Raw genomic sequence first — 27,247 nt, 5'->3', positions numbered from 1 at the left:
AGAGTAAAAGTTGCGAATTTGATGAAGTTCAATTTATGGAGTTTTTCTTTTATGGATCATACTTCTGGTGTCATATATGAGAACTTTTTACCAAGCCCCAGGTTCTGAAGATTTTCTCCTCTTTTCTTCTAAAAGTTTTTAGTTTTATGTTTTACATTTGAATCTATGATCCAGTTTGAGTTACTTTTGTGTAAGGTGTATGATTTACAATTTTTCAAATGTGTGTTCCACCGCTTTAGCACCATTTGTTGGAAAGACTGTCTTTCCCCCATTGAATTGCCTTTGTACACATGTTAAAATATAATTGGTTATACTTGTGTGGGACTATTTCTGGACTATGTGTCCAGTTCTGTTGATCTATATGTTTGTCTCTCTGCCATTGCCACACCATCCTGATTACTTTAGCTATATCTTGAAGTTAGAGTGAATGATTCATCCTACTAGGTTCTTTTTCAAAATTATTTTAGCTATTCTAGATCCTTTGCATTTCATTATGAAATTTAGTCTTTTCTTTATCTATAAAAAAATCTTTCTTGGATGTTAGAATTGCCTATATCAATTTGGGAAGAATTAATTTTATTATATTGTGTCCTTATCATGTTGAGTCATCCAATCTGTGAATGCAATATATCTTTCCATCTATTTAGATCTTCTTTAATTTCTTTCACCAGCATTTTATAGTTTTCAGCTTACAAATCCTGAATGTGCACTATTAGATTTACATCTAAGTATTTCAATTTTTTGAGCAATTATAACTGCTATTGTACTTTAAATTGTGGTTTCTATGTGTTTATTGATAATAGAAATCTAATTGATTTTTTAATGTTTACATTGTATTCTGAGAACTTCTTTGCTGAATTTACTGAGTAGTTTTAGGAGGTTTTGTTTTGTTTTATTTTTTATTTTTTGTAGATTATTTGGGATTTTCTACATAAAGAGTCATGTCGTTGGCATATACGGACAGTCTTATTTCTTCCTTGCTTTTTTATATGCCTTTTATTTCCTTTTCTTGCCTTATTGCATAGACTGTAACTTCCAGTATCATGGTGAATAGCAGCAGTGAGAGCAGACAGTCTTGCCTCATTTCTAGTCTTCAGGAGAAACAATTCAGTATTTTTCCCTTAAGTATGATGTTCCTATAGATTTTTTTGTGCATATGTTCTTTATTAACTTGAGGATGTTCCCCTCTACTTCTTATTTCCTGAGAGTTTTTTGTCATAAATGGGTGTTGAATTTTGTTAAATGTTTTCTTCTGCATCAATTGATATGATCACAATACTATTCTTCTTTATCATATTAATATTGTATATTACATTTATTGGTTTTCAAATACTGAACCAGCCTCTTGTCATAGGAATAAACCCCATATGTTCATGATAAATAATTCTTTTTATACATTGCTGAATTCTATGTTAATATTTTATTAAGGATTTTTGCATCTGTATTTATGAAGGATATTGGTCTGTAGTTTTTTTACTGCTTATTTAGGTTAAGTATCTATAATAATGATTTCATAAAGTAAATTAGGAAGTGTCTTCTCTTTTTCTGTATTCAAGAAGAGATTGTGGAGAATTGGTGTTAATTCTCTTTAAATGTATATGTTTGATAGAATTTACTAATGAAATCATCTGGGTCAGGAGATTTAACTTTCAGGGAATTTAAAATTATAAATTCAATTTCCTCAGTAGTTACAGGGCTATTCAGATTATGTATTTAACAAGTGATTTGATAGTTTGTGTTTTTCTAGGAATTGGTTCATTTCATCTAAGTTGTAAAATTTACATGTATAGTTCAAAATATTCCCTTTTTATTTTTTATATGCAGTATCTATGGTGATGTCCCATGTTTCATTCCTGATATTGGAAATTTGTGTCTTATTTTTATTTTGTCAGTATTGTTAGAAGATTGTTAATTTTGTTGAACTTTTCAAAGATCCTGCTTTTTTTCATTGTTTTTTTTCCCATTAGTATTCTGTTTTAAATTTCATTGACCTATGCCCTTTCTTATTTCCTTCTTTATTATTGCTTTAGATTTGTCTTGCTCTTCTTTTTATACTTTCTTGAGATGAAAGATTAGACTATTGATATTTTATCCTCTTTTTTAATATAAGCACTTATGGGTATAGATTTCACTCTCAGCACTGCTTTTGTTGTTTCCCACACTTTTTTTTTTTTTTTAAAGATTTATTGATTCATTTTGGGGGGGGCAGGGAGGGGCAGAGGGAAAAGGAGAGAGAAACTTAAACACACTCCTCACTGAGCATGGAGCCTGATGTGGGGATTGATCTCACCACCCTGAGATCATGACCTGAGCAGAAACCAAGAGTTGGACGCTTGACAGACTGTACCACCCATGTGCCACTGCTTCCCACACTTTTGATACGTTTTATTTTTATTTTCATTCAACTCAGTGTGTTGTTTAATTTCTCTTGAGACTGATTGTTTGACTCATAGATTATTTAGAAGTGTATTGTTTAGTTTCCAAGAATTTGAAGATTTTCCTTCAGTCTTTCTGTTATTAATATTTAGTTTGATTCCCTTGTGATCAAAGACCATACTCTGTACAATTTAAATTCTTTTAAATTTAATAAGGTTTGTGACCTAGGATATGGTCTATTTTTCTGTGTATTCCATGACATTTGAAAAAATGTATTGTTGTTGAATGGAATGTGCTGTGAAAGCTAAAGGCTATTGGTTGGTGGCATTATTGAGTTCTTCTGTATTCTGGCTGATTTCTTGTCTAGCTGTTCTAGTAATTGGTGAGAGGGGATATAGATGTCCCCAGCTATAATTGTAGGTTTATCTGCTTCTCTTTTCATTTCTATCAGTTTTTGCTTCACATATTTTGCTGCTTTTTGTCAGTTGCATGCACATTTAATGTTGTTATGTCTTTTTGGTAGAATCATCCTTTTATCATTATTTAATGTTGCCAGTAATTTTCTTTATTCTAAAATCTATTTTATCTAATATTAATATGGCCACTCCTTCATTCTTTGAATTGATATTTATGTGGTATATATTTTTTCACTTTTTTATTTTCAATATTTCTAAATTATTATATTTGAAGTGAGTTAAAGAGAGCATATAGTTGCAAGATTTTTTTTTATCAAGTCTGCTAAGCTATCTCTTTTCTATTTAAAGACAATTTTTTAGAGCAATTTTAGATTCACAGCAAAATTGAGAGATAGTACAGAGATTTTTTTATATACCCACTGTTCCAACACATGCAGGCTGTCCCTATTATCAACATCCCCCACGAGAGTGGTATATTTGTTTCAACTGATGAAGCTACATTGACACCTCATAATTACCAAAAGTCCATAACTTACCTTAGGGCTTACTCTTGACATTGTATATTTTATGGGTTTAGACAAATGTATAATGACAGGTATTGTATGCATCATTACATTATCATAGAACATAATTTCACTGCCCTAAAAATCCTCTGTGCTGGGGCACCTGGGTGGCTCAGTCAGTTAAGCATCTGCCTTGGGCTCAGTTCATGATCTCAGGGTCCTGGGATCGAGCCCCACATCAGGCTCTCTGCTCAGCAGGGAGTCTACTTCTCCCTCTGTCTCTTGCCCCCTCTCATGCTTGCTCTCTCTTTCTCAAATAAATAAATAAAATCTTTAAAAAAATCCTCTGTGCTCTGCCTTTTCACCTCTGCTGCACCCCAACACCTGGCAACCACTGATCTTTTTACTGTCTTCATGGTTTTACCTTTTCTAGAATGTCATATTGTAGGAATCATACAGCATGCTGCCTTTTCAGATTGGTTTCTTTCACTTAGTAATATGCATTTAAATTTTTTTCCATGTCTTTTCATGGCCTGGTAGTTCATTTCTTGTTAGCAGTGAATAATATTCCATTGGTTGGTTGTACCACAGTTTATTTATCCATTTACATATTGAAGGACAATTCGGTTGCTTCCAGGTTTGAGCCATTATGAGTAAAGCTGCTATAATCATCTGCGTTCAGGTTTTTATGTGGACACAACTTTTCAAATCCTTTGGGTGAATACCAAGGAGGATGATTGCTGGATAGAATGGCAAGGGTTTCTTTCATTTTATAAAATACTGCTAAACCCTCCTGCACAGTGGCTGAACCATTTTGCATTCTCACTAGTTTTAAGATTTCTTACTGCTCTAATCCTCTAGAATTTAATGTTGTCAATGTTCTGGACTTTGGCAATTTTAATAGGTGTGTAGTGGTATCTCATTGCTTTAATTTGCATTTCCCTGATCCCAAATAATGTGTTGCATCTTTTCATAAGTTTATTTGCCATCTTTATATCTTCTTTGTTTCTGTTAAGATCTTTGTCTACTTTTTAATTGGATTTTTTTGTCTTCTTATTTTTAAGAGTTCTTTGTATATTAATCACAGTCCTTTATTGGATGTGTCTTTTGCAAATATTTTCTCCCACTCTGTGACTTGTCTTCTCATTCTCTTAACATTTTTTGTGAAAGAATTTTTAATTTTAATGAAGTTGAGTTTATCAATTATTTGGATTGTGCCTTTGTGCTGTATCTAAAAAGTCATCGCTATACCTAAGGACATCTAGGATTTCTCCTATATTATCTTCTAGGAGTTTTATAGTTTTAGTGTTTTACTTTTAGGTATATGATCCATTCTGAGTTAATTTTCATGAAAGGTGTAAGTTCTGTATCTATATTCATTTTATTGCATGTAGATGTCCAGTTGTTTCAGTAGCATTTTCCTTGCTCTGTTTTATAGTCTTTGCTCCTTTGTCAAAGATCAGTTGGCTATATTTATATGCATCTGTTTCTGGGCTGTATATTATGTTCCATTGATCTATATATGTCAATTATTTTGCCAGTACCACACTGTCTTGGTTGCTATAGCTTCATAGTAAATCTTGAAGTCAAATAGTGTCAGTCCTCCAAACTTGTTGCTCTGCTTCAATATTGCGCTGGCTATTCTGGGTCTTTTGCCTCTCTATATAAACTTTAGAATCAGTTTCTTGATATCCACTGAATAATTTGCTGGGATTTTTATTGGGATTGCATAGAATCTATAGATCAAGTTAGGAAGAAGTGGCATCTTGACTATACTGAGTCTTCCTACTGATGAACATGGAACATCTCTCCATTTATTTTGTACTTTGATTTTGTTCATCAGCATTTTTTGGTTTTCCTCATATAGATCTTGTACATATTTTGTTCAATTTATACCTAACTATTTAATTTTAGAGGTGTTAACATAAATGGTGTTTTGGTTTTAATTTCAAATTTTATTTGTCCATTGCTGGTATATAAGAAATCAGTTGACTTTTTGTACGAAACTTCTTATAACCTTGCTATTATTAGTACCTGAGGTTTTTTTTTTTTTTTTAGAATCTTTTAGATTTTCTATATAGATGATCATGTCATCAATGAACAAAGATAGTTTTCTTTCTTCCTTCCCAATCTATATACCTTTTATTTTATTTTCTCTTCTCATTGCATTAGCAAGGACTTCTAGTGTGATGTTGGAAAGGAGTGGTGAGAGGGGACATCCTTGAGTATTAGTGGAATAGCAAGTTTCTCACTATTAAACATTAGCTGTAGGATTTTTGTACATATGCATTATCAATTTAAGGAATTTCCCCTCTATTCCTAGTTTCTTTTTTTTTTTAAGATTTTATTTATTTTTGAGAGAGAGAAAGAGAGAGCATGAGTCGGCGGGGGAGGGGCAGAGAGAGAAGTAGACTCCCCACTGAGCAGGGAGCCTGATGTGGGACTCAATCCCAGGACCCTGGGATCATGACCTGAGCCGAAGGCAGATGCTTAACTGACTGAGCCACGCAGGTGCCCTATTCCTAGTTTCTTGAGATTGTCTTTTTTTTTTTTTTAATCATGAATTGGTATTGGATTTTGTCAAACGCTTTTTCTGCATCTATTGATATGATCATGTGATTTTTTTTTCTTTATTAACTTGCTGATGTGATGGATTTTATTAACTGATTTTTAAATGTTGAATCAGCCTTGCATATCTAGAATAAATCCCACTGGATCATGGTGCATAATTCTTTATACACATTGTTGGATTCAATTAGCTAATATATTGTTGATTTTTGCATCTGTGTTCATGAGAGATATTGGTCTTTAGTTTTCTTGTCTGATTTTGGTGTTAGAGTAATGTCAGTCTCCTAGAATGATTTTGGAGGTATTACCTCTGTTTCTATCCTCTGAGGTATTGTAGAGAATTGTTAGAATTTTTCCTTAAGTATTTGGTAGAATTCATCAGTGAACCCATCTGGGCCTGGTGCTTTCTGTTTAGGAAGATTATTAATTGTAAATACCATTTCTTTAATAGATATTGGCCTTTATTCTTTGAGTTTTGGCAGATTGTGTCTTTCAAGGAATTAGTCCGTTTCATCAACATTATCAAATTTGTAGGCATAGAATATTTCATAGTATTCCTTTATTATCCCATTTTTGGCTGCTTATTGATTTTTTTATTGCAGTATATTTGACATACAATATTATATTAATTTCAGGTGTACAACTTAGTGATTCAATATTATGGAGTGATCACCATGATAAATCTAGCTATCTTTTATTGCCCTTTTAATATACATGCAAAAATGTAGTGATGTTCCCTCTTTCATTTCTGATATTAGTAATTTGTGTCCTCTTTTTTTTTCTTAGATAGCTTGGTTAGAGGCTTATCAATTTTGTTGACCATTTCAAAGACAATCTTTTGGTTTTATTGATTTTCTGTTTTCAAATTCATTGATTTTTACTCTAATTCATATTATTTCTTTGCTTCTGCTTCCTTTGGATTTAATTCACTCAACATTTTTCTAGTTTCTTAAGGTTAAACTCAGGTAATTGATGTTAGACATTTCTTCTTTTCTAATATATGCATTTAGTAAATTTACCATTAGACACTGCTTTTCCTGGATTCCACATATTTTGGTAAGTTGTGTTTTCATTTCATTTAGTTTAAAATATTTTAAATTTCTCCTGAGATTTCTTCTTTGATCCCTGTGTTATTTAAAAGTGTGTTTTTAAATCTCCACGTATTTTGGGATTTTCCAGTTATCTTTCTGTTATTGATTTCTAATTTAACTCTGTTGTTGTCTGAAAGCAGACATTGTTTGATCTCTATTTTAAATTTGTTGAAGTGTACTTTATGGTCCCGAATGTGGTCTATATTAGTGACTGTTCCATATGAGCTTGAGAAAACTGTGTATTCTGCTGTTGTTTGGTGAAGTAGTCTGTAGATAGATGTCAATTATATCCAGTTAATTGATGGTGTTGCTGAGCCCAGATATGACCTTACTGATTTTCTACCTGCTGGATCTATCCATTTCTTATACAAAGGAGTTAAATCTCCAACTGTAATAGTGGAGTTTTTCTCTTTTCAGTTCTATCAGTTTCTGCCTCAAGTAGTTTTACACTCTCTTGTTAGGCACATATACATTAAGGCAAAGCTGTCCTTTAATTAGTGTATTTATAGTATTTGTATTTAATGCCATTATCGATATGTTAGGGATTAACCCTGCCATTTAAATGTTTATTTTCTCTTTGTTCTATTTTTTATTTCTGTTTTCTTTTTCCTGCCTTACTATGGGCCGCTTGAATTTTCTTAGAATTCCAATCCATTTTGATTTATCTTTAGTGTTTTTGAATATATCTCCTTTTTCTACTTCATTCCACTTTCCAGACCATCCATTGAGTTTTTATTTTTGGCTATTATATTTTTTCATTCTTAAAATTTTCTTTTGGCTCTTCTATTTCTTTGCCAAGATTTTTTTTCTCTTCAATTTAATTCAAGCATGTCCATATTTCTCTTTGGGACATTTTTATCATGGCTCATTAAAAATCTTTGTTAGCTAATATTAACTCTGTTGGCATCTACTGAGTGATCTTTTTAAAAAAATTTTATTTTATATAAAAATCAATTAATTAACATGCAGTGTATTATTAGTTTCAGAGGTAGAGTTTAGTGATTCATCAGTTGCATATCACACCCAGTCCTCATTACATCAAGTTCTTAATGCCTGTCACCCATCCCCCCACCCACCTCCCCTCCAGCAACCCTCAGTTTCTTTCCTATAGTTAAGAGTCTCTTACGGTTTGTCTCCCTCTCTGATTTTATCTTATATTTTTCCCCTCCCTTCCCCTGTGTTCATCTGTTCTGTTTCTTAAATTCCACATATGAGTGAAATCATAGGATACTTGTCTTTCTCTGATTGACTTATTTCACTTAGCATAATACCCTCTAGCTCCATCCACGTCATTGCAAATGGTAAGATTTCATTTTTTTTGATGACTGAATAATATTCTATTTTGTGTGCGTGTGTGTGTGTGTATACACACCACATTTTCTTTATCCATTCATTTGTCAATGGACCTCTGGCTATTGTGGACATTGCTGCTATAAACATTGGGGTGCAGTGCCCCTTCGAATCACTATGTTTGTATCCTTTGGATAAATACCTAGTAGTGCCATTGCTGGATCTACTGAGTGATCTTCTTCATTGAAGTTGAGATTTTCCTGGTTCTCATATGACTAGTCATTTGTTTTTCAATTAAAATCTGAAATTTGGGGTTATTGTGTTATGACACTCTGGATCTTCTGTTTTGGTTAGCTTTTTCACACTGCTTCTGCAGGAGAAGGCGTGGGTACTGCCTCAATAAAAATCAGGTAGGAGTGGAATTCCAGGCTCCCCACTTAGTATGTGTTGACATGAGGAGAGGCTGTGGTCCTGCTGGGCAGCAGTGAGAGTTCTGGCTTTACACTATGCTTCCATCGATGTAATCCTGGCCAGAAGGGGTACGATTGAATCATTACAGCCTCTTCCATGACTTCCACTGACATGAGGAGTATGCAGGGGGGTTCTCCTTACTACTGGGTGTTGGTTGAGGTCCTGACTCTCTACTAGGCCTCCTCTGATAGCACTGTAGGTGGAAGAAATGTCTCATTTTCACCTTAGAGGGGTGAAAGTCCAGGCTCCACACATTGTCTCTCCTGTCACTGTTATTGGTCACCTCATTATCCTTGCAAAGATGAAAGTTCTGATTACTTTTTTAGCCTTTTCCAACACATCCTTCATCCTTGTGTGTATGTGTTTGTGTGTGTGTGTGTTTGTAAGGGGGGAGGGTTTGGGGCACCTTGTTATAGCCTGTCAAAGGTCAAATTCTGGACTCCCTTCTTGGTCCTTGCTGATGAGAGTAGAGTTGAGAGCAAAAGTCTTACTCTGTGGTGTTTTACTAGTGTAGTAGTGCATATTTCCTAAAAGTTTCTAGGCAGCCCCTCACCTTGTCCTTTAGATGAACCATTGTTTTTGGGGCTTTTCTTGTCTGTGATTGTTGTCATTTCCAGGTTACTGGCTTTTCCATCTCCATGGACGCCACAGGGGCTGAATGGTACCATCTGGTGGTGATGAAAGTTTTACCTCCCTTTCTTCCCAGACACCACCCAGCATGGGTGCTGGAGTGGTCCATGGAGTATGGTGAATGGAATCTAGGCTCCTCACTCAGACTTTGTTGAAATCTTCTATGGTGTTTGTCTAAAAGTTTTCTGTCATGATGGACTGTTCCTTTCCTGGCACTTTGTCTAGATTGACCTGTATTTGTTGCCATTTTCTGGTTATTTAATCTCTAGCATCAAGTATAAGATGAAGGAGGCAAAAAGAAAACTCAGGGGACTCTCCACCGTGCCATTACTTGGGCTCCAAGCTCCCTAGTTGGTCTGCCTCTTCTATTTATCTTTCTGAAGCTGCTTCTGTTTGTTTCATAGATAATCTCCAGAGATTTTAGTTGTGATTGAAGAAAGCAGAAGTTCACTGAATCTGATTATATACTGAAGGAAAAGCTGACCAGATTTGCTAATGGATTGGGTGTGGGGTGTGATGGGAAAGAGCAAGGTCAATGGTGACCCTTTTTTGTCTTTACAAACTGGAGGGATGCTGCTGCTATTATTAGAGATGCAGAAGGCTGAGGTAGAGCTGGTTTTTAAGAGGAAGATTTGGTGGGTTTTGGACATGTCAAGTTGAGGCTGCCCAGTGCAGATGTTTTGTCAGCTCTTGGATAACAGAATCTAGTGTTAAAGGTGGAGGTCTGGGCAGGCATTGCACCTTCGGGAGTCATTGTGTGGAGATATATTTAAAGCTATGGGACAAGGCGAGACCATTTGGGGAGTGAGGAGGTCAGTGCATGGACTGAGCCCAAGGATGCTCTATGGTTAAGTTCTTCTCAGAGGAGAGAGTGGTAAGTTTGGTCAAATGCTGCCAAGAGGCAGAGTGAGGTATGGCATGTGGTCTGACCCTTGGGCTGAATGGTCTGCCCCCAGCAACTTTACCTCCCATTTTCCAAGCTGGGTTTCCTTCTTCGAAGACTCACTACTCTTATTTCTCTTTAAACAGATTACATTTTTTGCACTCCCTTTTTTCTTTCTTCCATCTGTAAGTCATAATATATAAATGATAAGCACAAATATTGCTTGATAAATTCCACTGCTGGCATGAGGAATTAGAACCAGTAAATGTATCAGTAACTGGAGCCATAAATTTCTCAGGGACACCATCACAATTTCTTCAAAGCTATTTGTTTCTATCCTTATTTCTTTTTTCTGCTTATTTAAACCTACTAATCTATTAACAGGTGTATAAAAAAGAAACACTTTTTTTTTTTTTTTTTTTTTTAGAGAGGGAGAGAAAGGTGGGAGGGGCAGAAGGAGAGGGAGAGAGAGTATCTTAAGCAAGCTCCACGTTGGGTGGAGCCCAATGCGGGGCTAGATCTCACAATCCTGAGATCATGACCTGAGCCGAAATCAAGAGTCAGATGCTTAAAAGACTGAGCCACCCAGGTGCCCCAACATTTTATTTATCTTATTAAAAATCACTGATATCACAAAAGAATGGCTTACTTCATTTCTTATTATAAGTTAAATGGATTGAGGGAGCCCTCAATATGTGGAGCCCCTACCATGTGCCATCTTTGTACTAGCCCACCCTACTTGACATTACAGATATTGCTCCCTTAGATCTGGTGACAGCTATGAAGTAGGATTTATTTCTGCCATTTCAAAGCCAAGGAAACTGAGAGTGTTTAGGTTTCTCGATCCAAAGATCATGCTCTGCGGTGAGCTGCCTGCATTTCCATAACCACCTTCTTGATAATATTGTAGGGGAAATTATGTTTCAATATATACTTTAAAACAAAATCCATTGGTTAATTAGAGAAGAATTGGTAAGTTCTATTATTTCACTTTTTAGTTTCGGTATGGCAAGTCAATGTTAGTTTTTCTTTTACTACTTATTACTCTTTACAAACAAGTTTAGGGGAATAGAAGTAAAATCAAAGTGACTTTTAAATGTAATTATTTAAAAAATATGATTGATCTTTGGAGTGTTTCCCCTAGTACCAAATTCATTGCATCAGGCTTATGAATGGCCAAGGCTATTCTTCACATCCAGAAGCATTGATTTCGTATCCTTAAGTGAAGTGATACATTTTATGGAAAACAAAGTGTTAACTTGTTTCCAGAGCAACAGCTGTTGTTATGCAATATGGAGGGTATTTGCTGTAACAGTTTGCTATGTTGAGTAGCTAGAGAGGGAAGTTTTCCAAAGATGGATCCTATCACTGCAAATAAATAAATAAAACCAAATCCTCCACTAGATCATGTACAGAGTAGCTATGGGGATGCTATGTTTGATCTCTTCAATGATTTTCTGCTTAAAATGGGCAGTTTTGGAATGTGGTCCTTTCAAGCGGAGACTTGGAAGTTCAATCTGTGCAGTTCATTATCAAAGGGAAATATTGACCATCTACTTGCCAAGACTCTAACCAGAAGAGCTGGAAGTGACTTCTGAGACTGCTGCCTTTTTATCAATAATCAAACAGCAAATTAGGGAGGCTGGTTAAGTGACTCGCTTCTAAGGAACACACAGCAAATAGTTGGTAGGTCGGTGAGAACTCAAGGCTGCCAGTAGGCATTTCTGCCACATTCCTTCAGATTGACTGCTAGAAGAGGCCAAGTGAGGGAAAGATGCCCAGGAGGGTTCTATGTACTATACTTGGTGAATGCCGACTTTGAACACCAAAGGCCGTGTTTCCTGCTAAGTGGAGGAAATATGACTGGCAGTCTGTTCATGAACAAGCAAAGTGTGAACGTTTGTTCTGGAGTAAAATGAGGCTTTGCCCTGCCGGAGATGCCAGCGTGTCCCCGCTATCTCGTCTGTCCCCACGCGACTCTCCTCTTCACTGGCTGTGCCAGCTAGCACTCCTTGCATGCATGGTTCCCATCCCAGACTACGCATGTCCTTCTCCTCAGCTGGCCACGTATTTTCCCCAGACATTTGCTAGCAGGGACGGGCCACTACTTGCCTGCAAATCCCTTTCACCCCAGCAGCTGGTGATTGCTCTCATCTCAATACCTTTATTTTCTTCCTAGAAACTTTGTAGCTTCATTTCTTTTTTATTCTAATTCCCCCATAAGGTTTCCTTGTCCATTTCATTTTCCCCACAGTGCAGGGTGGTTTCCACGAAGTATCATCAGATTTTTTTGGTGGCTTTATCATAGTGTTTTACTCCTTCAGGGGAAAAAAAAATCAGGAAAATACAAATTTCTGTACGAAAGAAAATGGAGTATGTGTTTTTCTCTTTTTCTCTTTGTCTGTCTTTCTCACTGAAAACACTGCCCCCACAAACCAGACTGCAAATCTCTTGCCATTGGTTGGATTATTGATAGATAGAAGCTTCATGTGGACAAAAAGCCTATTTGATTTAACTTTATCAGTGATTTTTCATATCATTTGTAGGGTAAGTTTCACATAACATGGGCCAAAAATGTTCCACTGGAAAATGACTGTATCATACATGGACCATTGTGATCTGCCTCCTATTTTCTTTCTCTAGCCACTTCCCCTGCCACCAAAGCTCTCTGCGCCTTCACACTAAGCTCCTTGCACACACCTGCTTTTCCTCCACCATAAGATAGGTATTGTTATTATCATCTGTTGGGGAAGGAAACTAAGGCATGGAGAGGCTAATAGCTTGCTCAAGGTCACACACCAGTATAGGGTATTCCACCTCTCGAGTCTAGCTACACTGCTAGTGGTTCTACACTCTCCTGCCTTTTGGTGGAGATGAGGAAGTAACTCCACTATGTCCCTTCAAGGAGGGAAAGAGGTTGACTGGATCTCAAGTGACAAGTAGGAAGCCTTATTCATTCTAGTGAGGGGAAACAGGACTGCCAAAGCCTAGAGGCATAAGAGCATTTCCCCCCAGGAAACTTTGGTAAAATTTCAGCATTTCTGGAGGATCAGGTGAGAGGAACCAGAGTGGGAGGGATTTGAGCCTGGAGGGCTTCGATGCAGGAATGGCAGTTTATTTGGAAACAACAACAACAACAACAAAAAACCCCACAATGAATACAGAAACTAATGGTGTCTGAGACTGAGCTCAGACAGCCCTGAGTTCAAATCTTGACCTTGTCATTTACTGGCTATTTAATTTTTGGAACTTTCCTTAGCCTCTCCAGCCTTATGGGTAAACTACAGAGTAGGGATTGTGGTGATGACAGAGGAAAGAAACTGTGGAAAGGCTGAGCCACTGCGTGGCGTACAGCACCTTCACAGTCAAGTTGACAGCTCCGGAGAGACCCAAGAGTCCAGCGGTCCTCAACCTGGCTGCACATTCCTTTCTCCTAGGGGGCTTTAAAAAATACGATTGCATGAGCCCACCCTGAGAGATTCTCACCTAGATGGACTGGGTTAGAATCTTGGCTTGGGTATGATGTTAAAATCCTCCAGGCAGCTCTGATGCTCAGGCAGGGATGGAGGCTGCCAGTCTAGGCCCTCTGAGACAGCAGGGGTCAGAAGAAGACCTTGGAGCTGGAGGCTAATCTGATCCCCTGTATTAGGATCTGAGCGTCTTTGTATACAATACCTCTGTAGGGAAGGAAAACACTTTATTCTATCCCCTTAGGTTCAGTGACTGTGACCCTGCAAAATAGACTATAAAAAGACAGAGGAAGATGAGAGAAGGTTTATTAGTATGAAGGTACATGGAGGCCTTCATAGAAAAATGAAGAGCCAAAGAAGCAGATAGGCCTGAGAGCTTATACGCCTTTTTGACAAATAACGATGAATGTGGTGATGTGACAAGACAGAAGAGAAAGGGGTTTTGGCTCAGGGTGGCAAACTGGGAAAGTGACTAGGAAATATATGGGGGACGTAGGGGGCAATAAGGGTACTTTGGTAGATTTGTTCGCAAACCCACCTTGGTTCCTACTTGCTCTCTTCTTTGTGGCCATCAAACTCCCCCCGGAAGAGTGGACTTGTGGCAGTCCTCATTTCTCAAGAGTTTCTGCTTTTAGTCAGAAAAGGAAAACTCCCCACAGGTTTCTTTCTGCATTCACTAATTCTTATTTGCTTCTGCTCAAAATAATCTTACCCAAAGTGGCGTATTTTGGGGTGACACATTCTGGTCCCCTTCACCTCACTTTGGAGTGCCTCTAGTACCTCGCTCCTGTGACCTTGAGCCAGCCAGCTGCTCCTATGATCAGGCTGCACTGTATGAATGCCCTTGTTACCATGGCCACCACCCCTTCTGCCTCTAATACTGCAAGGTCCTGCAGCCAGCAAGCCTCCCCCCTTACCCCCCAAGATCGTTAGGAGGAGAAACGAGATAGTGACCATGGATGTACTCTCAAGCCTGGAAAGATCTTGAAACCATGTGAAGAAACCCACACTTCTCCTGCTGCAGGGACTTTGCCAAGGTCACACCCAGCATGGGAGGTGAAGCCTCTGCCCCACCTACCCAAGACACTCCTTACTCTCAGCTATTCCTTCACTGCCCGCATTTGCAGTAGGGAGGTAAATAAATTCCATCAGGCCTTTCAATGTTCTTTTTGTTCTGAAAAAAAAAAAAAAAAATCAGTGGACCATGGAGAGCACGTGACTTGGCTTGGCACGTCCACAGTTGTGGAACTCAGACGCGGACACACTGCACAGCCTGTCCTTCTGCTTTGGTGAAGGCATGACTGTATTTTTAGACCTGCCCAACGCTGCCAAGACAAGTAGTGTATAGAGATGCAGGACAGGCTTGCTGGCCTGTGTAACAGAAGCGTCTTGCCTAAAGCTACGGCAACATATGCTGGAGGTTCTCATTTGCTGCTGAGGATGGTGGAGGGGGGTGGCGTGTTTTGTTTTGGCTTCTTATAAAACATTTTATAGCACTTCACACTGTGTGCTCGAGGATGTGTCGAAACATAGGATTAGCTTTATGAACTAGCTTTGTGAGGTGTCTGAGGCAAGATAGCAAGTTTTGAAAAATGAATAACACTTAAGTTTATCTTTAAACTGCAAATACAATATTTACATTTTTATATACACAATAAAATAATTTATCAAAACACTACGAATTTGGAATTGTGATCATTTGGGTTGACTTTTTCCCTCTATACTCTGTACGGAAGGTTGGTTGTGTACATTATAATATTACAAAATCAAGAGGAGATTTGTCAATATCTTAACAGAACAAATTGTTCTGGCATACAAATGAAGAAATCCATGAAAACAGGTTTTATTCTTGCTGGTTTCTCACCTTCTGTAACAAGAGCTTATCACTAAAGTTGATTTCATCTCTATCCCGACTTCCCGGCTTTAGGCCCCACTTGGGTAACTAGAATAACTACCTGACTAGTTTTCCGTGTTCTGTTCTTTTTCCTGCCAGTTTATTCTCTGGACAGCGACAGGAGTGGTATTCGGATACAAATGTGGCTTCAATTGCTGATAACTGACCTTCAGGGGCTCCCTAGGACCAGTATGATAAAGACCAACTCTTTCTGAGTGGCACATGAGGCCGTGACTACCTTTCTGTCCCGCCTTTCCTGGTCCCTTCATCCACATGGGAGGCAGCTGCAGGGAGCTGTTTTCTATTTCCCGATCCATGGAACTCTTTCCTACTCTGACTGGGTTGACCTTCCTCCTGCCTTCTGCCGGTTCAACTATAATCAGAACTGTAGGGCTTTACTCATGACCATTCAGCCCTGAAATAGTGGCTTCTCAAGACAGTCATCCATCCGGCTCTGTGATGTGCTGTGCATACCTTTGCTGGGGCACCTATCACCCAGTGTTAAACTTACTTCTTTTTCCCTCACTGGACTGAACTTGTGAGGACAAGGATTATGTCTAACTCTTGCAGTCTTTGGTGCCTAGAGAGCCACTGAAGTATGTTTTCTAAGTTAAGTGACTTAATGGTTGTCAACCACACACCTATTCGCCAAGCAAGCCTGGCGGGGTCTCTCTTTGCGGTCCCTTGGGAGACACTGGCTTGAATTGCTGGATGGGTGTGAATGGCTGGGAATGGAACTTCTTATAAAATAATCCAGAGTTAAAACTTCAGGCTGCTTCTACGCATCATCAAAATTAATGAGTTTTAGGGCATGTTTATTACATTCTTAGTGGAAAAAGAAATACCGTAGGGTTTTATTTTCTAACCTTGTAGATGGATTTCAGAACAGATAATAATTCTGCCATCAGCTTCCCATTTGTGGTCCATGGTAATCTGCACACATGCAAAAATGTGCGTGCGTGCACTCACACACACACACACATGCATACCTATGCACACATATTGATGTACACAATTAATAGTCTGCTTTATGTCATGGCCGTCATTGTCCTACAGTTTGGGATGATTTGTATGTTTCCTCCCTGAAGGATGCTTAATAGATGTCTCCCTACACTTCCTAATTATGTCACTTTGGAATTTGATCTTTTGGGTATATCCAAGGTATGAGCTCCTTTTGATGTATGTTTCAATCTGAAATTTGAATTTGCAGTGCCATTAATATTCTTTATGTTAGATACTTTTTATGAGTAAAACACATTGTGGACAGAGTTTTGCATTCCATATACACTCTTATTTAACAAACTAGACAACCTCTAATGACTTGACGTTTCTTTGCTTCATGAAAAAGCAAAAGGATAGTCCTCAAATGAAAACTAGAAAAATACTGTATATTAGTGAAAATATTATAAAAATGTGAAGTGACATATACGGAATGTACTGAGAGGACATTTCAGGATACCCTGGGCTGATGATTTTTAATCTAGATCTACAAGGATGAAGTTAGTTGGTAGTGAAAGAAATACTGTAAGTTGGTAGTGAAAGAAATACTGTAAGGGTAAAAGCTTAATCTATTTAGGAAAATAAACTGGATACTCTAGAAGAAGCATTTCTATAACATTGGTTGTTAGAGTAATTACTACTCATCCTCATTACAACACCCGAGCAAGGAGCACTTTGTTAGGTCAATTCACCAATTTATTTAGAATCAACAGAACTTCATTGCTTTGAAAGTAGTCGTTAATTCTGGCCTTTCACAGATTCAGATGATGCTTTCTTTTAATTAATCCAAATTGTGATGATATAGATTACACGTAAATCTATTTACATTGTAAATCTTGCTTCCTGTTCTAGAAGGAATTAATAGAAATCCAATATTGTTTAAGTTAATTGAATTGTACTTAGTGGTACAAATGGATTTTTAGAGATGTTTTCACTTGGCACAGTCCAAAGGTTTCAAAGACAAAACTTCACAGTTTTTACGGCTCCTATAAGGAACAAGAAAATGAATGAAGTGTTCTCTGAGATACATTCACGATCTAGGGGTCTTAAACAGTACAAACCACTAACCAAACACAAACATCCTCCCTGCCAAAATTTCAAAGGTGTAGATATATTAGAACTGAAACTCGTCCCCATCCTAGATCCGTGAGATTAATAGATATCTTTTATGTGTTAACTACATTGTTGACAAGGACATTTTATTACAGAGTGAGTACAAATTAATAATAGTAATAGCAAATATATGTGAGTAATTACTGTATGCAGCTACTTTCCTTGTATTTTCTTAATTCTTTCTATAAGCTTATGTGAAGGGTATTGTTTTCCATCTTAGAAAACTATGGTCTGTCAGAGACACACAATTCGTGGAAGGACCCCAGTATCATGTTTGACTCTCAAAACACATATTCTTCATTAACTTTATGTTGAAGATTCTCTGATTGCCTCAGTTTTACTTCAGACAGTGAAAGAACTCTACCCAATTTCACAGGACGATTCTGAATTACGAGTGAACATTTTAATTCTGGAATCAAAGTGTGCCACATATGCAAACTAGGTAATATAATTAGCTAAGGAACAGGAAGTTCCACAAAATTTTGAAATAGGCTTGAAGCTATGCACTTTTGAATGCTGAAGCACAAGCAGAAAAATAAAGCACACAGTACCCGCAATAAGGAGTCTCTCTTGGAAGCAATTTCTGTATGGTCACAACTCAGGCAGCGAGGTTCCCCCTTCCCTTAAATGCAGATCTGTTGCTCTTACCTTTTCCAGGGACTCAGAATCGAAAGTCAGGCTATTTTGTTAGAGCAAGGGACAGGACAGGAACTGGCAGCTGTCAGGAACAACAGCAGCTCTGAGGAGCATCCATCCACATTTCTGTTTTCTCTCTTTCTCTCTCTCCCTCACCAGGTGCTTTCTCTCCTTCTTTCAATCCGTCTGCTTTTCTCTGTGGAGAGGCGTGTCCTACTGTTTCTGTCCTCTCTGTGGCCCACTTCATAATGCCTGCCCTCTTGTCTGCGTATGGCTCTTCTGGACCCAGCAACCAGTGCTTCTTTTTAACTTCAACCTTGCTACCAATCACCTCATGTTTCCAGTTTTCCAGTTCTCCAGGGATCACAATGATTAGCCCAACTCATCTTTACAAAACATAGGTCATAAGACATGGATCAGAGGTCACCGTGTTAGAGCTGTCTTTGTGTTAGGTGTCTGAGCCCATTTGTTTGTATTTTGGGTATTTAGGAGTAGAGTCGCATGTTCTAAAACATGGCCAACACTTTCTTAGAGGTTAGTGGACAAGGAAACTTCCCATGGAAGACAGTATGTCAAACACAACTTCTCTACTGCACTGTGTGCAGGAATCTAAAGGGATTTCCAAACGTCAATGGTACATAAAAGCAGCATGCAAGGCTCTCTGAGGGAAGTAATTCACTTTCCTATTACTGAACACAGTACCACCTGCTGTGTAGTGTTCATGCAATTTAAATAATAATGTAAATAAAAGCAACCACAAAATAAATGCCATTCATTGATTTCTTATTTTATGTCACACACTTCACATACATTATTAATAATTCTTCCAATAACTCTAAAGGATGGATACAAACATCTGTATTTTACAGAAGAGATAGATGTTCGGGAAGCTTAAGTAACTGGTCCAAGGTAACATCACATGTAAGTGGTAAATAACTGAGGTTACTCTGATTCTAAAACCTTCATGTCTATACCGTATTGTGCTGACAATATATTTTTGTATTTCAACAGTCAAGAATATTTTAAAGAAATTAGGATGAGAAAAATACTAGGTAATATTTATGCAGATATTCACCTTTTCCGTTTCTCTTCCTTTATTCCTCAAGTTTCAAGTGAACCCTGGTGTCATTTCTTTCAACCTAAAGAAATTCCTTTTCCTATGTCTTTATAGAGCTTTGATAAATTCTGTCTTCCTCCTTGAGAAATGGCTTTTTTTCCCGTCTTTATTCCTCAGAGATATTTTCACTAGAAGAAGAATTTGAAATTGATAGTTCTTTTCTTTCATTGCCTTAAAGATGTTGTTCTACTCTCTCCTGGCCTCCATCATATCTGATGAGAAAATGTGGTCCTTGGGATTGTTGTTCCCCTGTATTCAATATGTTTTCCCCCTTACCTGCCTGTGACTACTTTCAAAACTTTATCTAAGGTTTTCAGTAATTTTATTATTATGTGTCTAGGCTGATTTTTTTTTTCTCCAGTTTTTGTTCTTTGGAGTTTGTCGAGTTTCTTGTATCTATAAATTTATCTTTCACCAAATCTGGGAATTTTTCAGGCATTATTTCTATGAATGTTCATTCGGCACCAATATGGTCTGCCTCTGCCTTAGGGACTCCAGTGACACAATTGTGACATCTTTTGATGTTTTCTCTCAAGTCTCTGAGACTCTAGCCATTTTTTAAAACATTTTAGTTATTTATTTGAGAGAGAGAGTGAGTGAAAGAAAGAGAGAGAGAGTGCATAAGCAAAGGGAGAGGCAGAGGCGAGGGAGAAGCAGACTCCCCACTGAGCAGGGAGCCCGATGCGGGACTCGATCCCAGGACCCTAGGATCATGACCTAAGCCAAAGGCAGACGCTTAACCGACTGAGCCACCCAGGCACCCCTGACTCTAGTCACTTTTTATTTCAATTTCTTTTCTTTCTGTTCAGATTGGATAATTTTTTTTTTTTTTTAAGATTTACTTATTTGACAGAGAGAGACACAGCGAGAGAGGGAACACAAGCAGGGGGAGTGGGAGAGGGAGAAGCAGGCCTCCCGCGGAGCAGGGAGCCTGATGCAGGACTCGATCCCAGGATCCTGGGAACATGACCTGAGCTGAAGGCAGATGCTTAACTGACTGGAGCTACCCAGGTGCCCCAGATTGGATAATTTCTACTGCCCTCTCCTCAAGTTCACTTGCTCTTTCTCATCTCCATTCTGCTATTGAGCTCATTTCATGGATTTTAAGTTTCAGATGTTATATTTTTCACTGCAATTTAGTTCTTTTTTTTATAGACTCTATTTCTCTTTCAAGAATTTCTGTCTTTCATTTCAAGAGTGTTCACCTTAGTTCATAGAAAATGGTTCTAGTATCTGCTTTAAAGTCTGTGTGATAATTCACACATTTGAACCGTCTTGGCAACTGCTGATTGCTCATTCCTTTGAGAATTGGTCAGATTTTCATGGTTGTTAGTATATCACGTAATTTTGGATTATAGCCTGGACATTTTGAATATTACGTCGTTAGACCTTGCACACTGTGAAACTTCTGTGGAGAATATTGATTTGTTCTTTGAACAAGCAATCCACCTGCATGATTTGTCCTTCAAGGTCAGTTCAGTTTTCAAAGCCTTTGAGATGCTGTTTGGGTCTGCTGGGGCATGTATATCACTCAGGGCTTGCTCTGGTACTTGGGTGATATTTATACTGTAATTTAGTTCTCAAAGCCTTTGTTGTACTTCTTTGGGCATTTTCTGTGCATGTACAACTTGGGGGGTGAGCTCATCACTTGTGTAGTTTCAAACACAGAATTAGAGATTCTCTTCTCTGGTTCCCGCTCATCTGTGGGATTTCTTCCACATCCTCAGGCTTCCAGGGCCCACTTTTCCAGTTTTTCTGGCTGGAAAGATTAGTTTCTCAGCATGGGCCTCCTGGGCCATGGCCCAGTTTCATGCAATTGTACCACAGTACAAAGCAGTGAAAGAAGAGGAAAACCCCCAGAGCAGTGGTTCCTTCACTCTTTGCAAACTGGGTGTCCCTTTTTCTGCTTCTATTTTTTTTTTTTTTAAGATTTATTTTTTTATTTGAGAGAGAGAGAGAGAGAAAACGTGGGTGGGGGGGAGGCAGAGGAAGAGAATCTTCAAGCAGTTTCCCTGCTGAGCACAGAGCCTAATGCAGGGGGGCTCGATGTGGGGCTCCATCCCAGGACCTGAGCCAAAACCAAGAGTCGGTCACTCAATCCATTGAACCACCCAGGCACCCCATTTTTCTGCTTCAAATAGCCAAAAGGTTGAATCGTCTTTTGGGATCTTAGGTGTCCATGCCTCCCCTGGGGTAGCAGTGCAGATCTACTTTTGAGGCCTCGAGGCAGGACTGGGAGAATAAAAAGAGAAAATTCAGCATGGGGACTTTGCCTAGACTCTGGCTTAGAGGGACAACTTTTCCTGCTGATCTATCCAGAATGATGATCTTAACTCTGGGTTTTTTGTTTTGGTTTTTGTTGTTTTTTTGTTTTGCTGTTTGTACCTTTTATAAAATTCCCAATTTGGCTTGCCTTCAGGCCAAATCCAGGAGGAGAAAAAAAGGAAAAACTCAGAAAACTCTTTGTAGCCAGTTTTATCTTTCCTTGGGGTTTGACTTCTCTCCTTAATCCACTTGCTATTTACTTTTCAGACTCCTCAGATAGTTGTTTGCCAAGCGTGTCCACGTTTTAGTTGAAGTCAGGGGAGCCACAGAATGGGCTCCTTTTTCTGTGGATTGCCTCTTAATCATGTTTTCACTCCTAGTACTTGCCACAGAACCTACCACATGATAGACAAGTAAATGAAGGGAATGCAAGTGTAAAATGTGAGGCTCACCAATGTGAAGGAAATCTTTGTGTGTGTGTGTGAATGAAAATGTAAAATGTGAAGCTTGCCAATTCTCCAGCAAATTCTTGTATGACCTGGATGGCATGTGTTTGGCTCACTGTTTGCTACTCTTCCCACACTCAAAGATGGTCAGTACTTCTCCACTGCTTGGCTCCCTGTGGAGCCTGAATGCAGCCACAGAATATTCCTAACACCCCAAACCTGGAAACCACTGTCAGGCGAACAGCATGGGATGTGGGGTACAAGCCGGCCTTTTACTCCTGTCTTTCACATGTGTCCACACATTTTCCAGCCTTCATTTCCAATTTAAATGCAATGCCTCCTCCTCACAAATTTCCACCTTCCTATACTCCTTGCTCTAAGATTCCAGCTGATGGACACAGTTTTTTCTTTGCCAGGTGGGCTTGTGGAAAAAAATCATTTTTTTTGCTTTCTTATATAAAATTCTATGTTTTCATTAAAAAATGTAATTTGACTAATGTGTTTTATGGGGCTTTCCTTCATTTATACCAAAAGGAACTTATGTTAGTGTTTTAGCCCTTGGGAAATGATGAATTTGTTTAATAGATCAGTAATTATCCCGCTCAAAAATGATCATTAGAATTCCTCTTTATTTGATTACTATGTATCACCAAACCCACAATCCATTTATCACCAGCTGCATCCATTAATTCAGCCATGCTGGTCCATGCATAAGAGACTACTCTAACTTCTCATTTTGAGTCATTCTAAGAAAAATATTGGTAGAAAGTAGTATGCCTTAAATATATCTGATTTAAAATCTCAGTCTATACAAACCTTTAATTTTGGTTTTGTTTGCCATTTTTCTTACCTGAAGACTATTTTCCAATAGAGTCGCAATCTAAATAGAAGTGTACTTTTTTGTTAGGGGATTGGGGTGATTATTAGCTTCTAGGGGATGACAGTGGTAGTAAGAAGCAATGTTTGTAAATGTGAGTGCCTTTTCATGTCTTTGTATGTTTGGTATGAAACACCTAGCTGTGACCCAACTAGGTACTTACTCAAGGGAACGCTTTCCAAAACTAGAACATCCCCACTTCTAAAATGGAAAACATGGTCAGGAAAATGAGCTCCGAGAGTGTACTGAGCATGTGTGTGGTGCAAATAACAAGCGTGAGTTAGTTGAAGGTTGACATCACTAAGTACAAAATTATCTAGTAAGGTTTCCTTTGGATCGTCATTCAGGACCCATGGCTTGGGACTCTGCCTAGCTGTGCCATGACTGAAATCAGAACAATAAAGAGGAAAGAAACTGACTGTGTGGTACAATCTAAGTGGGGTTCACAATCTAAATGTGGTTTTCTTTTCTCCTTTTCCCCGTGGGGTCTCCAGTTTACCGTGGTTTCTGGGCAGTCCTGATGCTTCTGGGGGTCGTCGCTGTGGTGACTGCGAGCTTTCTGATCATCTGTGCAGCCCCCTTCGCGAGCCACGTTCTCTATAAAGCTGGTGGAGGCGGGTACATTGCTGGAGGTATGTGCAAGGCAAAGGGTGTGATTTCCAGCCATGGTTTTTCTCGACAGCCTCACATTTTCCTTTTCTAGTTTCACGTTTCAGGCCTCTAGTAGTAGTAATATAATGATATTCATATGCAGTTTTGCTTGAGTGCCCATTATACGCAGACCCTTCTCCAGGGACTTTGCGTTTTCCACGTGCTCCACAGCATTTGCTCACTGTATCCACGTTGTATGAAGAAGGCACTAGAAGGGAAAGCTCTGTTCTTTAGCCTCTTTTAACCTGTTTATTTTCTATCTGTAAAATGGGTTCATAGCATGTCTCTCTGTAACATCAGGATATGGGTGAACTTTTCTGTGTATTCTTAAAGACATAGCCTCATGATGATATTACAAACTGGCATGATTTATTTATCACAGGTAAAAAACATCTCTTTCTACAATGTCACCACTCACTTTTCTTAATTGTGGTTCATGTGCATTATAGAAACACATTCTCTCTTTGGCGAAACCTGCGTTTGTTTTAGTCAGCTTTCCAACTAGTCTTTTTAATGCCTTTACAGTGATCTTAGTATAAATAGAAAAATAATTGACTAGGTGTGTCTTAGGAATATCAAGTATTTTTCATTTAATTGGAAAATAAAAGCCAGAACATTAATCTGAAAACATATAAGCACAGGTGATTTGTAAAGATAACAGTTCTAGAAAATGAGAGAAACATCACTATGACCAAGACCAAATTGTACGTGGCTATGCTATATCGTAACATCAAATCAGAAGGACAAAGTGTTTCTGTATGAAATGGTAGTGATAGTAAAGAAACAGAATGGATAGTTTTGTCATCTCTAAATCATTGCAGAGACAGCTCCTGATGTTGTCCATCATCATTTAATCAATGACCAATTAACAGTTCCTTTAAGCACACTTATTACATAATATTGTGCTTAATTCTGTAGAGGGAATAAAAAGAATAATCAGATATGGATCCTCTGTTCAAAGAGTTCAAAAAAGAAAAAAGAAAAAGAAACAACCCACCAAAACCAAAACCCATCCTGTGAATAAGAGTCCTGTTCAACCTATTCTGTCATTCTTTTGTCTTTTATTCAATTCTTTCCTCACTGGTTTTTTCAAGGACCTTGTTTTCAAGGGCCTGGATTTACCTACAAAATTCACCATTTTAAAGTATATAATGCAGTGGTTTTTTTTAAAGATTTTTTTTATTATGTTATGTTAATCACTGTACATTACATCATTATTTTTTGATGTAGCGTTCCATGATTCATTGTTTGTGTATAACACACAGTGCAGTGTTTTTTAGTACATTTCCAGAGTTGTGCAAATATTACCACTCTCTGATTCCAGAATATTTTTTTTTAAAGATTTTATTTATTTATTTGAGAGAGAGAGAGAGCCCAAGCAGAGTGAGCGAGAGGCAGAGGGAGAGGGAGAAGCAGGCTCCCCACTGAGCAGGGAGCCCCATGTGGGCTCCATCCCTGGATCATGGGATCATGACCCGAGCCAAAGGCAGATGCTTAATTGACTGAGCCACCCAGGCGCCCCTAATTCCAGAATATTTTTATCACCTCACAAAGAGACCTTATTGTCTCCCCTCCTTCCTTCCCCCTGACCCTGAGTTAACACTCATCTACTTTCTATCTCTGTGGGTTTGCCTATTTTGGATATTTCTTATCAGTGGATTCACACAGTGTGTGGCCTTTTGTGTCAGGCTTCTTTCACTTTAATCTCAATTTATAATCTCTCTTCTTTAATTCATAATTCCATAAGACCAAATCCCTTATATGCCATAAAACTGAGCATTTTCTGAGTCGAATGTTTTTACCTTCTCCAAACCACATTCTACCTTTGCTTTGTTCCGGGTCTTGTGAAGGTGCATATTTTTCCATGGTCTTCCCAGAAATAACAGCTGTCTACTAGAGCGTGTAAATATTTGTTTCTTCTCATTCCTTACCTTTCTTTTTAAATCTTTTCCAATAAAGGAAATATGTATAGTTAACCCTGGAACAATATGGGTTTGAACTGTGTGGGTCCATTTATTTATACATGGACTTTTTTTTTTTTTTTTGATAAATACAGTACAGTCCTGTAAATCTGTTTTTTCTTTTTTATGTTTTTACAGTACTGTCCTGTAAATTTACAGTACAGTCCTGTAAATCTATTTTTTCTTTATGTTTTTCTTATGTTTCTTTTCTTAGCTTACTTTATTGTAAGAATACAGTGTATGATACATATACAAAGTAAATGTTAATTGATTATGTTTTCAGTAAGACTTTTCTGGTCAACAGTAGGCTGTCATGAAATCTTAGGGGAGTCAAAGCTACAGGCAAATTTTCAACTACAGTTAAGTTTTTGTGGTGTCAAAAGTTACAGGCAAAAAAAAAAGTTATAGGCAAATTTTTAACTGCGGTTCAGTTTTGGGGGAGTTAAAATTTATAGGCAGATTTTCAACTGCACAAAGGTCAGCACTCCTAACCCCACAGTGTTCAAGTGTCAACTGTAATAGCATGAGTTTAGGACACATATGGACAGCATGGTTGTTTTAAACTCAGAAACGCTCTGATCCTTGGTTTAGTCTGATCAAAGAATTGCGTGTCTGTGTGTATGTCTCGTGCTTTTGAAAAAAAAAAAAGTTGGTCATTTTTAAATTGTGCAAGAAGGTATTATATCCAAAGAATTACATTTGGCTGAGAACTCTGTAGGAAGGTAAAAGCATTTGGTATGTACTCATATGCCAGTGACCAGTGGCTTTTCTTTTTGTGATGAATCTTTGCTGTGTGTGGGAATGGGGCTGGGGTTCCCCTTGCTCAGATCTTCTTCTAAAGTCCCCTGGGAACTGAGAGGTGTCCATGGTATTCTGGGACCCATTCTGCAAACAACCAAACTGGACAATTATGAGGACACTTCCTTTCAAACTTGACTTTTAATTTCCTTCATGGCAGAATCCTTTATTGTTTGTGTAGGACCATTTGTTCCCGCAGAACACAGAGAGAGATTCTGTTGGATGAGACAAAATTAGCTTGGGTAGAAAAAGTGATGTTCTCAGGAATAATTGAAGTTTACAGTCTAGTGTCAGTTTCCACAGTGAAACACAATTCTGTAAGGCAGTTATGGGGCCAATAAATCATCCTTCATCTTCAGTACTTCTTGATAGAAGAATTTTTAAAATCTCTTCAATGTTTATTACCAAAATTCTCAGGTAATGTTAATAGGCAACTTAGCCTCTCAGAGTCGAAGGTGGAAACTTACATGCTATCCTGTATGAACACTTGGCAAATATGTAGGAAACACTAGGTTTTTCGGCCACCCAAATTTTTGTGTGCCACATTTAATATGGAACCACGCATATAGTCATCTACCGAGTTAAATGGAATTGAATTTATAATGCTTTCTTTGGTTAGATTTTATATTTTCAAAATGAGGAGATCTCATTCTGTGGGCCTAGTATTCTAGAATCTCTTTGTTTCTTACGGCTTGCCTCGTCGTTCCCTGCCTCACCGAGCCTCCCGTGCTGCCCTGTGCCAACGCTCTGTGCTCTGCCGGTTGGCTAGGAACAGGTGCAGCTTGGGCCTGG

At 38.2% G+C, this 27,247-nt stretch overlaps 1 protein-coding gene and 1 long non-coding RNA gene across 3 annotated transcripts in view; one reads left to right on the top strand and one right to left on the bottom strand.

Moving 5' to 3' along the window:
• The window catches only part of TMEM182 (transmembrane protein 182), an 86,594-nt gene that overhangs the window by 42,966 nt on the left and 16,381 nt on the right, over nt 1-27,247 (top strand). For both annotated transcript variants that reach the window (XM_036089530.2, XM_036089527.2), the window contains exon 4: nt 23,540-23,677. In XM_036089530.2, the coding sequence (XP_035945423.1) occupies nt 23,540-23,677 (138 nt within the window). The remainder of the gene's footprint in view (nt 1-23,539; nt 23,678-27,247) is intronic.
• Nucleotides 17,266-18,603, bottom strand: LOC118534017 (uncharacterized). Its single transcript, XR_004916466.2, has 2 exons — nt 18,353-18,603; nt 17,266-17,577 (listed from the first exon to the last, which is right to left on the bottom strand). It is a non-coding gene; the product is annotated as an uncharacterized LOC118534017 (long non-coding RNA).

This window comes from Halichoerus grypus, chromosome 10 (genome assembly GCF_964656455.1).
Source record: "Halichoerus grypus chromosome 10, mHalGry1.hap1.1, whole genome shotgun sequence".
In the NCBI taxonomy this organism is placed as follows: domain Eukaryota; kingdom Metazoa; phylum Chordata; class Mammalia; order Carnivora; family Phocidae; genus Halichoerus; species Halichoerus grypus.
The sequence above is the reverse complement of the archived record's forward strand: the minus strand, read 5'-3'. Positions and strand labels throughout refer to the sequence as shown.